Source organism: Lynx rufus, unplaced genomic scaffold (assembly GCF_022079265.1).
Source record: "Lynx rufus isolate CCGP_SWC_20201006 ecotype Redwood Valley unplaced genomic scaffold, mLynRuf1.p SCAF_4, whole genome shotgun sequence".
Taxonomy (NCBI): domain Eukaryota; kingdom Metazoa; phylum Chordata; class Mammalia; order Carnivora; family Felidae; genus Lynx; species Lynx rufus.
This window is the reverse complement of record NW_025814856.1, coordinates 53,558,180-53,574,700: the sequence shown is the minus strand read 5'-3', so window position 1 is coordinate 53,574,700 and position 16,521 is coordinate 53,558,180. Positions and strand designations below refer to the sequence as shown.

The 16,521-nt window shown below is 42.6% G+C and overlaps 1 protein-coding gene across 1 annotated transcript in view; it reads right to left on the bottom strand.

Moving 5' to 3' along the window:
- Nucleotides 1–6,240: 6,240 nt before the first annotated feature.
- The window catches only part of TSEN2 (tRNA splicing endonuclease subunit 2), a 44,507-nt gene continuing 34,226 nt past the window's right edge, over nucleotides 6,241–16,521 (bottom strand). Inside the window, exons 8-11 of the mRNA XM_047097209.1 lie at nucleotides 11,124–11,160; nucleotides 10,283–10,394; nucleotides 9,174–9,263; nucleotides 6,241–8,237 (exon numbers count right to left, since the gene is read on the bottom strand). Of these exons, the coding sequence (XP_046953165.1) occupies nucleotides 8,178–8,237; nucleotides 9,174–9,263; nucleotides 10,283–10,394; nucleotides 11,124–11,160 (299 nt within the window). The 3' untranslated portion in view covers nucleotides 6,241–8,177. The remainder of the gene's footprint in view (nucleotides 8,238–9,173; nucleotides 9,264–10,282; nucleotides 10,395–11,123; nucleotides 11,161–16,521) is intronic.

Below are 16,521 nucleotides of genomic sequence, written 5' to 3'. Positions count from 1 at the left end.
GCAAATTCAGTGGGGGGAAAATCCATGGCACACCAACATTTGCATTTATAAGTTTGGGTCCTTTTAAGAGAAACAAAACTTCCCACCCAGAACATGATACCGCTTTAAACAGAATCATGACTACTATTCTGTGGTGTTCAAGAAGTTATAAAGACTTGACTGGATAAAGATGAAAAATCGAGTGTTGAGTTTGGGATATATTCCAATTTGTCCCTATTCTCTTAACACACTATTTTTGGATTCTACTTCTCTGGTCCAGTTCTTTACCCAATTATTGATAATCAGAGCAGCTGTAATTAATGAGTATTCATTAAGGACTCCATACCTGAGTAAATTTCTTAATCTTTCTTCCCTTTTAATCCTTAAGACCACCTTGAGAAGCAGGTACTAACAATATGCCCAATTTGCACATGAAAAGGGAAACTGAGGAAATGACTTGCTCAAAGTCACACAGTGGGAAAACCAGAGATCAAATCTAGGTTTGACTGTGAAGGCTGTGCACATAACCACTGGGCCACCATTTGCCACCATTAGAGAAGATAAAGGAGAAAATAAAGATTGTGCTTCCATCGACATCCAAACAGGGAATGGAAATACATGTCATAAAAATTCGGATAAAATAAGAAGGGTAAATGTTAAAAATGGCAATTTCACGCTTTCTCTTAGTGCAGCATTCCTTGATTTTCAAACAAAGCTTTCACGGCCTCCAGTCCCTGTTTTAGGGACTGCTCTCCAACCTGGGGGTGAGAACAGCAGCAGTCAGCCTATTTCTTCTTTCACTTCAGGAGGCTACAAATTCCCTCTCATAAAAATCACAGTACCACCTTACAAACTTTACCCCTAATGAAGGAAATTAAGCACTGACATAACACCAATAGATGGCAATGTTGCTCAGTTTTGCAGAATTATGAACTGAGAATCCTTCCATTAAGTTTCTTTTATCATACCAGCTAAATGCTAACCGAAGGATGAGGAGAGTCAGCACTGGCACCAACTCTGCTTCCCAGAAGAGTTCTCCAGAACTCTTCATGCACCTCTTCATCTCATGGTCTAGTGCTGCCCTGGGCACACATCTAGTCCTCGTCAACCCTCAAGTAATGACTGACTGCTGGGCTCCTTTTCACTGCAAGGTCATAAAGTTAGCCTCAGGGTTAACTGATTTGAAAGTCTAAAATGATCCGCCCAAAGCATTTCCCCAAAGCTTTCAGGGCATGCATGAATTACTCCTATAACTAGGAAAACCTAATAAACATTATTTTAGAAAAAACACACAATGGCCATTTCTGGCTCCCCTTGCACAGGAGGAGAAACTTCTCCCCATCTCCAGAGCTGTCTTCACTACTTTACCTCCAACTATTTTTCTGTCACCTCCTTCTCCTCCACTGTCACCTACCAGGGCATAAAATAGGCTTTACATTTCCTAGAGAAAACAACTATGGCAGTGCTTATACTTTTGGTTTATCTGAAAGACGAAAAAGTACACACGCTTCATGCCAGACACTTTCATTTAGTCCACAAAACACACTCAGCATGCTGTGATCATTTCCATTTCACAGGTGAGGAAGCTAAGGTTCAGAGTGATATGGGAAGGCTCCCAAGGTCACCACTGTTTCCCTAGTGTAGACTTGGAATTTGGACCTAGGTTTTTCTAATGCCATTCTTCCTACTTTATCAGAATGTGCTACTTAAAAGTTAGGAAGAGGCGCACCCGGGTGGCTCAATTGGTTAAGCATCCGACTCTTGATTTCACCTCAGGTCATGATCTCATGGTTGGTGAGTTCGAGCCCCACAAGGGGCTCTGCAATATCAGTGTGGAGTCTGCTTGGGATTCTTTGTCTTCCTCTCTCTGCGCCCCTCCCCAGCTCTCTCTCAAAAATAAATAAATAAACATTAAAATAAAAGGAAGAATATCTACCTGTGTAACATTGTTTCTGAAAATGAAAAGATTCTAAACATCTTAAATGCTTGCAATCTTTCATTTTTTAAAAAAGAGTGAATTACTTTGAAATTAAAAAAAAAACACTACCTCTTAGTTTAACAGTTTCACAAATGTGCTTTTTCAGATCATGTACTCCTACAGGATGTCTCCCTGTATTACACAAAGTGGTAGAAAGACTAAACTTTTTCAGCTTATATATAAAAAAAGTAAAGATTGAAGATAAATCAAGCATTAGATAACTCTCAATTTTAGAAATGGACCTCAGTTAGTTTCATGGAAGTTAACATTCATGGTATAATTATTTGAGTCTGTAATCAGATTTTTAAGAAATCAATTTAGTTGGTAAAATCACAAATGGGAGGTAGGTGGTGGGGAGAAGATAACTCATTTCTTTTCAACCTAAGTACTCCTCCACAAGGGGAAAACTAAGTTAAAAACCAATTCAAGTAAACAGAAACTTAAAAAAAAAAAAAGAAGAAAGAAAATGACAATGCTTTAACAATAAGGGCAAAAAAAAAAAAAAAAAGACGGAATCAAAATTTTATTCCACAAGTAACAATGACTTTTCAGACTTGTGTACAGACTATGCTCAAAAATGTAGGGAAACCTGAGCAGCTCAATCCCGGTTAAACTGCCTAAAACCACGTCTCATTCATGTTGGTTTAATCCCTGCCAATCCCTGTATGAATCACTTAATAGAACTGAGTCTCCTTACAGGAGAATTTAGGCCAGTAGAGGCACAGACATCGGGATTTCCCCGCACAGTCTGGGAATGAGGTCAGAAAAATGTCAGTCTCTAAAACTGAAGCTAAGAGAATCAACATACGATAAGCGACTGCACAAATCACTGCCTTCAGATGATGGGTAATGGTGGTTTTTAAGACAGAAGAACTTCCTCTTGCCTCACCAAATGAATCAGCATAGCTGGAAATTACTGGAAGTCCATCACGAGCCAGGCATGGTACTAATAAGCACCTTGTAAGGGCCAAGCCACTTAATCTTCCAGCAAGCCTCTGGACATCATTATTATTTTTACTTTTTTTTTTTTTCTCATGGAGGTGAGATTCTTATTCCATAAACCTATTTTCAAGGGAAAGATTCTGCACTTAGTAGATTCAGTGTTGTGCAACCATCACCTCCACTTCCAAAACATTCTATTACCTCTAAAGGAGACCCTGGACCCACCAAACAGTTGCTCCTTAGTCCTCCCCCACTGACCTTGGGAACCACTGATCTGTGTTCTCTATGGATTTACCTATTTTGGATATATACCTGGAATCAAACGCTATATGGCGTTTCTTTCACTTGATATGTGTTTGAGATCCATCCATGTTGCACGTACCAGCTCTTCACTCCTTTTTGTGGCTGAACAGGATTCCCTTGTATGTGAAGGCTGAGAACATTAATTCTATTTTATAGATGAGGAAACAGGTTAAGATCACATGGTGAGTAAAGGGATGAGTTGGGATGCAAACCTGTGTCTGACTCCAAAGCATGTTACCACAGCCATCTTGTCATCCAGCCAAGGCCAATTAAAGAAACCAAGCAAGTGCTGACAACCAGAGTCTCAACATTTTAAAAATCCTGAAGACTGGGGCAACTGGGTTGGTCAGGAGGTTAAGCATCCAACTCTTGATTTCAGCTCAGGTCATCAAGGTTTGTGGGTTTGAGCCTAGCATTGGGCTGTGTGCTGACATTGCAGAGCCTGCCTGGGATTCCCTGTCTCCCTCTCTCTCTCTGCCCCTCCCCTGCCTGTGCTCTCTCAAAATAAATAAATATAAAATAAACTTAAAAAAAAAATCCTGATAACTGTAAGCTACTCAGTCTAACCTGAGGAGGTGGTGCCTTAAAGGCAGGGCAGGTTTGCAATACAGAACCATTTATCGGTGTCCTGTTGCTGCCCCAGCTGGCCCCACCTCCCAAGGGTGACCGACCTGTTCTAGCCATGGGTTCTTCAGGAGGCAGCATGAAGGTAATGCAGTTCACTGAGCCGACAGAACAGCCCTTCTGGCCACAGAACAGCCCTCAGCTCTCGACTTGCTGTGCACAGGAGAGCTGAGCTACGACTGGTTCCTTTGTAGAAGGCTCACCCCATTACCCAGACTTCAATAAAATTATCTCTGTGGAGACTAATTACAAGTTAAGAACCACACAACGCTTCCAGGTTTGTAAGTGGGGTCCACAGATGGTCCTCATGGAATCTGTGAACCTCCTGAAGATTATGCCAAAACCAGATGCACGAGCATGTTCCTGGTGGGGGCCCCAGGCTGCACCCCAACACTGAGGCAGGGGACCACCACCCAGATGTACCAGCACATACCAGGCCTGCCTGGAGTGTTGGGCAGCCTTCCTTTCTAACCTCCACTCAGGCCCTAATGGTGACGTATTTCTGACTTCACATGCTTTTCTAGGTTGGTGTCACTTTAGCTGTGGAGATCTTATAAAGGCACTAAATAGGACTGAGAGCTCTGGGGTCAAGTCCTCCGCTCGCACTCCGTGGCGGTGGTGTGGGGTGGTCACGTCTCTGAGCCTCAAACCTTCGTCCTGTGGAGGCTCCCACCATTTGAAGTCAAAAGTCTGTTGTGTGATTCTAAGATTTATACCTTAGTATTTCATGATTTATGTTATTATTTTATTTTATTTTATTTTTTTTTCAACGTTTATTTATTTTTGGGACAGAGAGAGACAGAGCATGAACGGGGGAGGGGCAGAGAGAGAGGGAGACACAGCATCGGAAACAGGCTCCAGGCTCTGAGCCATCAGCCCAGAGCCCGACGCGGGGCTCGAACCCACGGACCGCGAGATCGTGACCTGGCTGAAGTCGGACGCTTAACCGACTGCGCCACCCAGGCGCCCCTATGTTATTATTTTTTTTTTTTTTTTTTTTTTTTTTTTAATTTTTTTTTTTTTTTTTCAACATTTATTTATTTTTGGGACAGAGAGAGACAGAGCATGAACGGGCAAGGGGCAGAGAGAGAGGGAGACACAGAATCGGAAACAGGCTCCAGGCTCTGAGCCATCAGCCCAGAGTCTGACGCGGGGCTCGAACTCACAGACCGCGAGATCGTGACCTGGCTGAAGTCGGACGCTTAACCGACTGCGCCACCCAGGCGCCCCCCTATGTTATTATTTTAAATGACACTATTTTTATTTTTAAATTTCAATTCCCATTTTCCATGTATTTGTAGTTGTTGAAATCAAACTGATTTTCTGTATTGGAAAAAAAGCCTATTGTGTGATAAGCAAGAACACAGGGGTCTGCCCCATCTTAAACTCTACTATCTGAATATCTGCTGTAACTATTTACAAAAAAATGGTATATTGGCTATCCAAATACAAAACAATGAGTATAGGAGTCGTCAGCAAAATCACTCAAGTTGTGAGTGTCCAGACCACACGGCACGTGCTGGTCTTAGCTGACTGCTCCATGCTTGTGCTGTTTAGACGTGTGCTGTCTTGTCGCATCATTTAAGTAAAATGTCCCCGCTATATTAAGTAAAAACGTCTTGTGGGACTGGAAAAGCCCAAGAAGAAAGTAGGTGATTTTTTTTTTTTTAACTTTACTTATTTGAGAAAGAGAGAGAGCACGTGAGCAGGACAGGCAGAGAGAGAGAGAGAGGGAAAGAGAGAATCACAAGCAGGCTCCGTGCTGTCAGCACAGAGCTCAGTAAGGAGCTCGATCCCACAAACCGTGAGATCACGACCTGAGCTAAGATCAAGAGTTGGACACTGAACTGACTGAGCCAACCAGGTGCTATTAAAGTATGGGAGTTTTAAAGGCCCAAGAAATCCCCTTTATTAGAAAAAAAAAAATTAGAAGTGATAGTTGAGAAAGGTGGTCACATAAAAGATACAGTCTTGGCCAAGTATGTATTCCTTCTTTTTTGTGTATATATTTTTTGCACTGGGTAACAAAACAACTTGTAAAAAGTGCTGGTTCCACAAAGTTTTGCGGCATTCTTGAGTGTGGTGTGCTGTTATAAAGCCAGTGAAATTCTTGTATGGAGGGTGCATGGCCAGTCAGCGTGATGCTACTGAGCACATGCTGGTACACTGGGCAGCTTAGACACCTTGGGAGAGCTGAGAGAGAGGATTTGGTGAAGAATTCCAGTTTTAAAGCAAATCTTGGAGGTTTGAGATTTAAGAACCACATAAAACATGCTTGGAAGAGAGTGGGTGAAGCAACTTCTCTCTAAGGCGGCAGCATCTCCCCACTGAACCACAGCCATTTGTGAAGGTGGTTTTATCACAGAGCAAATTTCCAATCTTGCTGAACCTGAGCTTTTTTTAAAAAAAACACATGCCATCTGTTACATTTATTTCAGAAGGTAAGAAAAAAGTGCCAGGACATAATACATCTAAAGACAAGCTAATACTGCTTTTAGCTGGTAACTGTGAGGCTCATGTAACCCAAAACCTTTGCTGGTACATCATTCCAGAACCCCAGGGCCCTTGGGAAATGCTGAAGAGTGCATGGCCCACTGCAGCATGTTCAGACGGTGTACATGAAGGAGGAAAATCTTTCATACAAGGCTTGTTTAAAGATGGTGCTTTTGGACATCCTTCTAGAGCTTTCGTTTATAAGTAGTATCTGTGTAGTCTTGTCGCTTTTCTACATCTTTACTGTAGCCTTTACATGAAGCCTTTACAGTTTAAGAGTTTACATGAAGGCACATTAGCAGATGATAAGCAGGTGATGTGGGTGCTCACAGGATGACAGAACTGTGATGAAGGATTCACAGAAGAGTTTTTACCATCAAGGCATATGATGCACTGACTGGGTATGGAGAGAAGTGTCACCACAAATGACAGATGAAATGGGGAAAAAAATAGCGCCTGAAATTTTTGCTGACTTTCAGGGTTTTAAAAAAGTGATGATGTTTGAAAGCCAAGTCTCTGACTTTGCTCCGGAGCCTGGTGAGAGCAAAGCGGGTAGTAAAAATGTTGAGCTACTAGTATCGCTAATGTACAGCAAAAAGGCGTATTACTGAGAGGCTCTTTCAAATTGGTAATCATATTGGTCTGCATCCGAGGGAAAAAGAGGAGCTCCCTTATTTGAATGCCAAATCTTTAAAATGTAGATCATGCAGATCTAATGCTTCTGTTGCGAGAGCAGGATCATGATGTGAACAGAAGCACCATGTTCAAAAATGACATCAGGTGGAATCTCAGGCCGCCGGAAGCTCCGAGACCACACATCACAGGAATGCAAACATTCCAGCTCTCACCGTCCACTTCCGGGGTAGGCAGTGTCAAAGAGAAGACTGCCATTGTCTTGAATTTGGACACTGGACGAATCTCACACACCTGTTTCCCTCAGGCTGTCACTGGTTTCCCTCCTGCTCATCTTCCCCTCCACCCCTGCTGCCCTGCAAAACCTTCACTGGTATGTAACCAATTTGAAAAAGGCTTTGTTTACTGAGTTTTACTAAATGCTAACTGCATTCATTATGTATCCTCATACATTATTTCACTACCTATTTTTATTTTACAAACAAGTTCACTGAAGCAAGATGCAATTTTTATCTAATACTGTATAATACTGTGGTGTACTGGACACAAATGTGCCCATCAATGAGCTGAGAGTTAATGATTAAGTGATGATGTTTTTGAAAGGCTTTATGATACAGAAATCCTGGACAGATAATAAGTGGATTTTCCAGGGTTGAGTAATTGGTTGAAGTTCTTAGAAAAGATGAGACGCATCATTTTTTCCATTTAACATATTGGCACACAGAGTCTTATAATCCCCAAGTCTCCTTTCCGGCACACTCTCAGGAACACACTGGATGTGAGTAATGAGATGCATGCGTAGAAAAAAGTTTAGGAAACTGTACCGTGTCACATAAATGTAAACTACTGTCATTGTCAGGTAAAATCAGAGAGTAACAGAATTGCCCTGTAGCTGGAAGAGTCCTCTTGGAACTCATCTAGTCCAATGTGCTTACTGAATGGGTGAGGATGCGGGCCCACAGATGAGAAATTCAGGATCAGTCAGGGTCAGTGACTTACTCAAGAACAGAATCTGAAGGCCAGCAGAGGGCTCTTTGTTCTCCCCTGTGTCATTTTATCTTTTAAAATACTAATTGCTTTTTGGTGATGGGGGGGCCATGCCCTTTAGAACTTTTCAATTACTGGGCAATCATAGTAAGAGGACTTTTTACCTCACACAGAACTTGGCTTACTGTAGGACACTCAACAGTATTTGTTGGTAAATCAGAATTCTGAGGTTGAATTGTTAAAGTTCGTCTTGGTCACTTCTCTCTCGTGAAGAAACCCAACGGCTTAGAATCACCTCCTGCAACCAATCAAAATAAAAAGGTGACTGAAAGTTTCAACATCAGAAATGAAAGAACATGCTAGGTGTGTGACATCACAGTAACATTTCACAAAGAGTTGTTTGTATAATAATGACACCTGTTCCTATTCCTTGTTACTGAAACATCTGGAGAAAATGTGAAGGCTGGCAGTACACACCTTATACGCAAATACTACCTACCATAATCACACAAAGATTTTAAAAGCTAAATGTGCCTTGGCCTTGGTATCCCACTGGGACATTTCAGGAAAAGGAATCTGAAAGCTAGCACGAGAACCAAATCTGAGATGTATCCGGGTATGCATCTGGTGTATCCAGGCTGGCACTGAGAAGGGAGAAGTGGATCTGGGCTGGCATTTTAGGAACAGCTAACCTAGTGGGCACAGGCAAGACAAATTGGATGGATGAGGCGCTGAGGCCGGGGAAGCCGAATGGTGACTGGTGGGGCTGTAGAGGGACCAAGTGGTGTGAACAAGGAGATGGGGTGCAATGTTAGAGATGAAAGAGGACGAGGACGGCTGCATGTGGGGGAGGAGTCACAGGCAGACAGGCAGTTACTTGCAGAAATAGCGAGTAACCCTGGGGGACAGCATGATGAACGTGGCAGTCTTGCCAGAGAAAAACTCTCCAGGAAGACTGGGACCTGGGAGAGGCTTGGCTGGGTGGTCCCAGGCCACCTGTGACAGCAGTTTCAGCTGAATGGTGGGGATGGAAGCCAGATGACATTGCAGGTAAAGCAGCAGCAGGAGTTAAGGGGGACTGAGAGCAGGCTCAGTGGGGAGAGGGCCTGCGGGGGCTTCCTGTTACCAAGGCAAGAGGTTTTCCTTTCTTTTCTTGGGACCACGTGTTCCAGAGGACACAATACAGTGGATACGGTCTTTAGGATGCCATGAACTTGTCTCTGAGTTTACCTACCTGAACTTTGATTCGTTTCATACACTCTGGTGACTCCATCTCTTTGTCAGTCATGGTAGAGGGTTTAATCAAATAGCACAGCATAAGTTCCTATTGAGAAACAAAGAACAATCTCCACATCCCACACAATAATAATATAAATTTGGGTGCGTGATCAGGAAGTGCAGGCAGTCTCCATTCCCTCCCACTGAGTGCTCCTGGAAACTCACAAAGCACACCGGTTTCCTCCAGGAACACGAATGGGCCTGGGATCTAACTAAGGACCAGGCCCATACAACGGGTGTAAAAATACTAGAAACAGTACAGATTTCCTATTTCTAAAAGATAAAGCTATTTTTTACAGGCTAAACCTAAGCAGCTTCACCTGCAGACAAGGCAGTTGCCCCCTGGCCTCTGCTGGGCCTTCTGGTGTCACCTCCCACAGCGCCTCCAGCAGCAGTGGGACAGACTCAGAGGGGCTCACAGTCTGTGTTTGGTTAGCAAGTTATTGAGTAACAGAGAACACACAAAGCTTTCATCCTTAGTAGTCCTGGGGTAAGATGAAATTTCCCTATCTTGACGGGAGCAGGATATGGCAGAAGACAAGTCCGGCAATCAGATGACTCTGGGTCTGAATCCCCATTCTGCATATAAGCTGCATGATCTTGGGTTTGTCCCTTAACATCTCTGACTCTGATTCCTCACTCTTAGGGATAAGGATACCAACAGGGTGGTGACAAAACATGTACAGTGTTTAGCTATAAATACTAATATCCTTCCTCTCGCTTCAAGAGATCTGCTAGCTTTGAAAAGAAATCAATGTTTTGACTCCTTTGTGAATGTGTGTGAGTAACTTTTGAGCGTGTGTTGACGGCAGGCCCGGGGAGGGAGGCAATGCCCACCAACATCAATCACTAGGGATCTTTGAAGCTCAATTCGTGGTGCTCAGTACCAGAGGGTAGGGGCAGGGAACACGAGAAGAGGTCAGCTTCTAGCCCCCCACCTTTTTAGAACTTCACTGGCAGGAACACTGTGAAGTTCCTACAGATGACTTTTATGATTCTACTACATTTAAGAAAAAAAATCCAAGCATTTAAATGACTTGTGAATGCCAAAGCTGATGTCGTTACCTTGGAGACATTAACTGAAACTCTGCTCAAGGCAGCCAGTGACCTCCAGCTGAAAGGTCTGCGAAGAGAGCCCTCAAAATGGTCGTCGACTAATTCAATAATGACAGAATAACTGGAAGACACACAGAGGGCATTAAAAAGCATGAAATCAACCTCTTTAAAAAGAATAATGCTTGTTCTACCAAGAACAAAGATACAGAAAATAAAATGTGCATCATCTCCTCCTAAATTCTCCTACAACGTTATTGGGAAAAATATTAATGAAAAACTCCTACTTTACATTACAAACTTTCAGGCTGATCTCAACAGTGACAAGGAGAGAACAGAAATACTTTACCCAACAAGAAAGCTGTGAATTCATTCAACTGTTTAGATACTCACTGATATAAAGATGAACAATTACTGCATAGATTAACTGAATGTGTAATACTAAAACATATTATAACCTATTTATTACTATGTACATAGTACAACATTAGTGTATAAAGCACAGTTGCAGAGCATCTATTCCTAACAGGCCAAGAGAAACATGATTGTAATTGTTTCTGTGGCACAGGAGGTCACTGGAGGTCAGAAATTTCCTCCTGTCCTTTGAAGCCATTACCTTACTTAAAAAATCACCGCAGGGGCCCTGGGTGGCTCAGTTGGTTGAGCATCCGACTTCGGCTCAGGTCATGATCTCACGGTTCATGAGTTCGAGCCCCATGTTGGGCGTGCTGCTGTCAGCCTGTCAGCACAGAGCCCACTTTGGATCTTCTGTCCCCTTCTCTCTGCCCCTCCCCCACTTTACACTGTCACTCAAAAAATAAATAAAACATTAAAAACAAAAATCACTCCAAACCTTGCATGGTAAAATGGAGGGCCTTTTCGATACAACACTGCAAAGAAAAAGAAAGAAAATATATAACCCTTTAAAATCAAAATCTTACTGTATTACTGATGTTTTCTCTTCTCCAAAGAGCTATAAATACCCAATTATCTGTACATGGGTAATGTGCAAAATGTCCAGTGGTCTATTTTTAAAACCCAAACTGTTTTTTTTTCCCCCTTGGAACAAAATGCAATTAATAAAGCAAATCTGTGGCCAGGACCCGAACATTCTCATCCCACCCTCACCCCACAAATGAAATCCAAACTGAAATACAAGTGATTTTTGTCTTGCCTCTTGTCTTACAATCTCCAGAGTGAGAATGTGAAATAATGTCACAACATGTGAAGCTCATATAATAACATTGTTATTAATTTCACATCAGTGCAATTCAAAGTGCCTGAGCTACTCTGGCTAGGTACAAGTTGACTTGAGTGTTGGTACTAGAGATGAGTAACCATACGTGCCACTTGTGGAGATTGGTCTGCCCTACTGATTTAATCTATGGCGCTCAAAAGCCAGTGCCCAAAAGAGCCTGGAGCAGGGACTCTGCCACAGGGACTCTGGAACTGTGCATGGAATCCTGCAGAGGCACACAGTCTGTGGTAGGGAGTAGCTATCTGTTCATCAAACCTATTTCTCCTCTCTTTCCAGGCACATGGCTAGACCCTGTCTCTCAGTTTCCCAAGACCCTTCCATGCACCAATTGTGTGTTTATTCCTTTTTGAAGGTGACCTTGAAAGCCATGTGGTGAAGGCCATGGAGCCACAAGGAAGCAACCTGGGCTCCTGAAGCACCTTTGGGAGTCGATTGGCCCACCACTCAGAGATACTGGTTTTGAATTTCACGTGCAATGAAATTGTTAGGCCTCTGAGATTTGGGGTTTATATGTAACTATAGCTATAAAAATTACCTTTACTAATACACAATTACATCTGTAAGCTTGTGGCCAGTGCAAATCAAAGCAGAAAAACTTTTTATCCATTGAAGAATTGACAGAATTTTCCTTTTTGGCTGTAACAGTACTGTAGCTAATCCCATTTCCCTAAGGCTCAGCAAGCTCAGAGCCAACTTTACAGCCTCAGTTAGTAACCCTGTAGGATCCTAGAGACAATACAGCAACCCTTCACCTAGAGTACATTTTCTTGGGTCACATTTCCTTTTTATTATTTTATTTCCTATTTAAAGTATATTTAAAGGATTTGGCAAGCAGCTCAAATTCACTGTGTAAGGGCACAAATTTAAGTAAATACCCCAACATACAATCCTCAATGTTTTGAGACGCAGTGGAAAGAAACCACGTACTGGAAAAAACTTGAATTCAGGAGTTTTGTTTCCTGTCCAGTCTCTGCCATTCTTGGAGGTGTGACTCGAAACAAGTTACTAATATCTCTGAGCCTCAGTGTCCAGAATTACAAAATGAAGAACAAGGGGAAATTGAGACCTTTTCTAGCCCTCAAATACCATTATTTATGATCAGGCACACATCTTGAATCTCATGTGCATCTGGAACACTGGAACATTCACAGCTCGAAAGCAGCTCTTACCTACAGGTTGGGTCACTTCAGATGACTGATGATGATGGTAGAGTTTAGAAGTTAAAAGCATGAACACTGACATCAGACAGACTCAAGTTCAAGTCTTAGCAGTATCAAGACGACATGATGACACCCTGTGTTTCAATTTCCTTATTATAAAAAACCTGGCGTAGTGACTGAATGTAGAGGCATTGACATGGTGGCTGGCATAAAGTAAGGGTTCAAAATGTTACCTAGGATAGTAATCATAATGATGACAGCATATTCAGAGGGAAAAGTAAAATTGTTTTTACAAAAATGCCTCTCAAGCAGAAAGATGAAAACTTTGGAACTCTAAGAAATCCTGGGCATTCAAAAATAAAGTCTGAAAGAACGGGGAAATGAAGGGAAAGCTCCTTCTTTTAAGTGAACGTCAGAGATGGCGTGTGGAAGGAACGACAGAATTACAAAATGATGATTAGTGTAAGAAATTAATTCGGGCAACTGTTATAATTATCAGGGAACCAGATATGCACAGTCTCACCCTACATATTACTTGTTAATTACAAAAGGAAAAATGTAATTTTACAACAGACATCTGACAATGGTCACTTCGGCCACGTGATCATACAGTGGGACAGCCTGATGTTAAGTACCTCCTGATGGGGCACAATAAATACACAGAACACCCATGCATGCTGAAGAATGGTGAGATGGAGTCTAATGATGAGGAAACAATCAAACATATCTAGAATGTGGGATATCCTCTAGGAGTTTTCAAGAAAACTCAGTATCATGAAAAACCAACAAGGTAGAGAAACCGTTTTAGATTTAAAAAAGCTAAAGAGGCCGTAGTGGGGTGAATCGTGGCCCCCAAAAGGTACGTCTACATCTTAATCCCTGAATCTGTGAATGTGGCCTTGTTTGAAGAAGGTTCTTTGCAGAGACTGGAGTGATAAGCCAAGGGACGCCCGGTGCCACTAGAAACACTATAGACAAGGGACTGAGTTCCCCTACTGCCTCTGGAGAGAGAATGGTCCTGTGAATGTCTGGTCTCCAGAACTGTGAGAGAATAAGTTTATGCTGTTTTTCTAAAAGAAAATTTTTTTTAATGTTTATTTATTTTTGAGAGAGAGAGACAGAGCGTGAGCAGGGGAGGGGCAGAGAGAGAGAGAGAGACAGACACAGAATCCGAAGCAGGTTGCAGGCTCTGAGCCATCAGCACAGAGCCTGACGTGGGGCTCAAACCCATGAACTGCGAGATCATGACCTGAGCCAAAGTTGGACACTTAACCAACGAGCCACCCAGGCGCCCCAGTTTCTGTTGCTTTAAGCCCCCCACCCCAGTATGTGGTAATTTATTATGGCAGCCATAGCAAAATAAAAGAGAAACCTATAATACCAAATATGATAAGTGAACTGTGACTAGAGCTGGTATTGAAAACAAAAACAACCTCCCCCCGCACAGCCACAAGACACATTATGGGGACAGCAGAAGAAAATTTCAATTTTCTGATATTTTGGTGATATTGAAAAATTCTAGGGGCGCCTGGGTGGCTCAGTTGGTTAAGCGTCCAACTTCGGCTCAGGTCATGATCTCATGGTTTGTGGGTTCAAGATCATGCTGACAGCTCAGAGCCTGGAGCCTGCTTCGAATTCGGTGTCTCCTTCTCTCTCAAAAATAAAATAAATGTTAAGAAAAATTAAAAAAGAAAAAAGAAAATTTCTAATTTCTGTTGGGTATAGTACGGTATTACCATTATGTAGGAGAACGTCCCTATTCTTACGAGCTGCATGCAGAAATACTAAGGCTTATATGCGCAGATGTGGAAAATGTTAAAGTATTTAAAAAATTTGACTAGAAAAGAAGCCAAGAGAGTGGTTCAGGAAAGAACCAAAAAGGGAGACAGAAGAAGGTGCACCTCCTTGTTCCGTGAGGAGTACAGAGGAGCTGCTCTAAAGCCTCTCCTTGGCTCAGTCTCTAGGTGGGGCGCCATGCCCAGGACGGTTCCTCTGGGCTCTGGGAATCCTGTAAACTCTGTTGGCTTCTAACAGCTCCCGTCAGTCCACTTGTCCTCTGACTTCTAATTTGCAGGCATCTGCGAAATCACATGACCGAACTTAGTCAATGCAAATCCAAAACTGGAGTGTATGGGAAGGAGGCTTGGGAGTAACTAGATCTTAAGTTACATCAACCAGTAGCTGCCTGCGTCAGAAAAAAACAAAAAATCTACACCTTGAGTTGGATTTTCGCTTTCTGGCTGGCAGAGAAGTACCACTCTGTGGTACACGGAGCTTGGACCCAGACAGAGCTAATCTCTGCACCTACTTGCTGTGGGACCCTTGGCAACTCCCTTGACCCTTTTAAACAGTAATTTCCTCAGCGCATTATAAAAGGAGGTGAATGCCACACGCCTCACAGGAGTATGAAGAGTAAATAAGACGAGGGAAGAAAAGCACCAAGGCAAGGTGCCCGGTTGCCGTAAGAGCCAGCAGCTATGGGAGCTTCTGGGTGGGGAATATAAGGAAAGGCTCTCACTTGGTTTCTAGTCTAGTTTTCATCAGTGGGTGATCAAGGTCAAGTAGCTCAGCAGCTGCACTTGATTTGAGATCCATATCACTAGCTCGAGTACCACTCCTAGAATGAAATGTGATTGACAAGATTTATTCAAGGGAAGAGTTTCCCTGATAAGATGTGAATTTCATAAGGGCCCTTTGTCATGAGTCATTACCTCTGTAAACAGAAACAATGGTCAAGAGAGGATGTCCTGGGTATAACCTGTCTTGGCAGTTCTAGGGTATGTGTGATTAGGTCAACAACCCTCAAAATAATATTGCTAAAAAACAGCAGCCACCGAGGAACTGTGCCCAGAGAAGAGGTAAAGTTTGGGAAACCGTGCCTCTTTTTAAATTTTGTGTTTTTTTTGTTTGTTTTTTTTTTGAGAGAGAGGGACACAGAGAGAGCAAGCGAGTGAGCATGTGTGCATGAGTGAGGGGGTGAGGGGCAGAGAGACAGAGCGAGAAGGCTAGATATCACAACTGTGAGATCATGACCTGAGCTGAAATCAAGAGTCAGATGCTTCAACAACAGAGCCACTCAGGCAACCCTACTTTTTCTTTTTCTTTTCTTCTTCTTCTTTTTTTAAAGATTTTAAGTAATCTCTATACCCAATGTGGGGCTTGAACTCACATCCCCAAGATCAAGAGTCACATGCTCTCCCAACTGAGCCAGCCAGGCACCCCAGCAAGCTGTTCCTCTTATCCCAGGCTAGCACTGCTTGTGAACCTCTGCTAAAGTAGGAAATGTGAAGACACCCTTCATGTTGCTGCTGGGCCAGAGACCTGGTCTCAAATTAATTATACAAGCAGCCTGAAGTTACATGATATGACCCAGCTGTGGCAAAGGCCTCTGGGGAGTTGGAAAATAGCAGTTGTTTCATTTCTTTAAAAAAAACATCTGTCCTTTCAACCATCCCCATAAGGCAGTTTTGGTTTTAAAATTACTCTTCATTCAAAAATATGGCTTAGTATTGAAAATACATGAGATAAGGTATGCTTAGAAGGCACTCAACATAGGCTCCTGTCCCCTGCAACTTTTTATTTTAGTTTTTATGAAGATGTTTTAAATGTGTGTGTGTGTGTGTACGTTATGGTGTTATCCATGTTATATGATGAGCAAATGGAAACTCAGAGAGAAGTAATTTGCTTGAGGTCACACAGTAAAGAGGCAGAGCTGGCTATGAACCCAAAGAGCTCTCTTTACTAGCCCCCTGCCACTTCTCAATGTGTCCCTGCAGACTTCTTGACTGGAAAGTTCTAATTCAAGTTTCACTCCTACAATGAAAAAGCTGAAG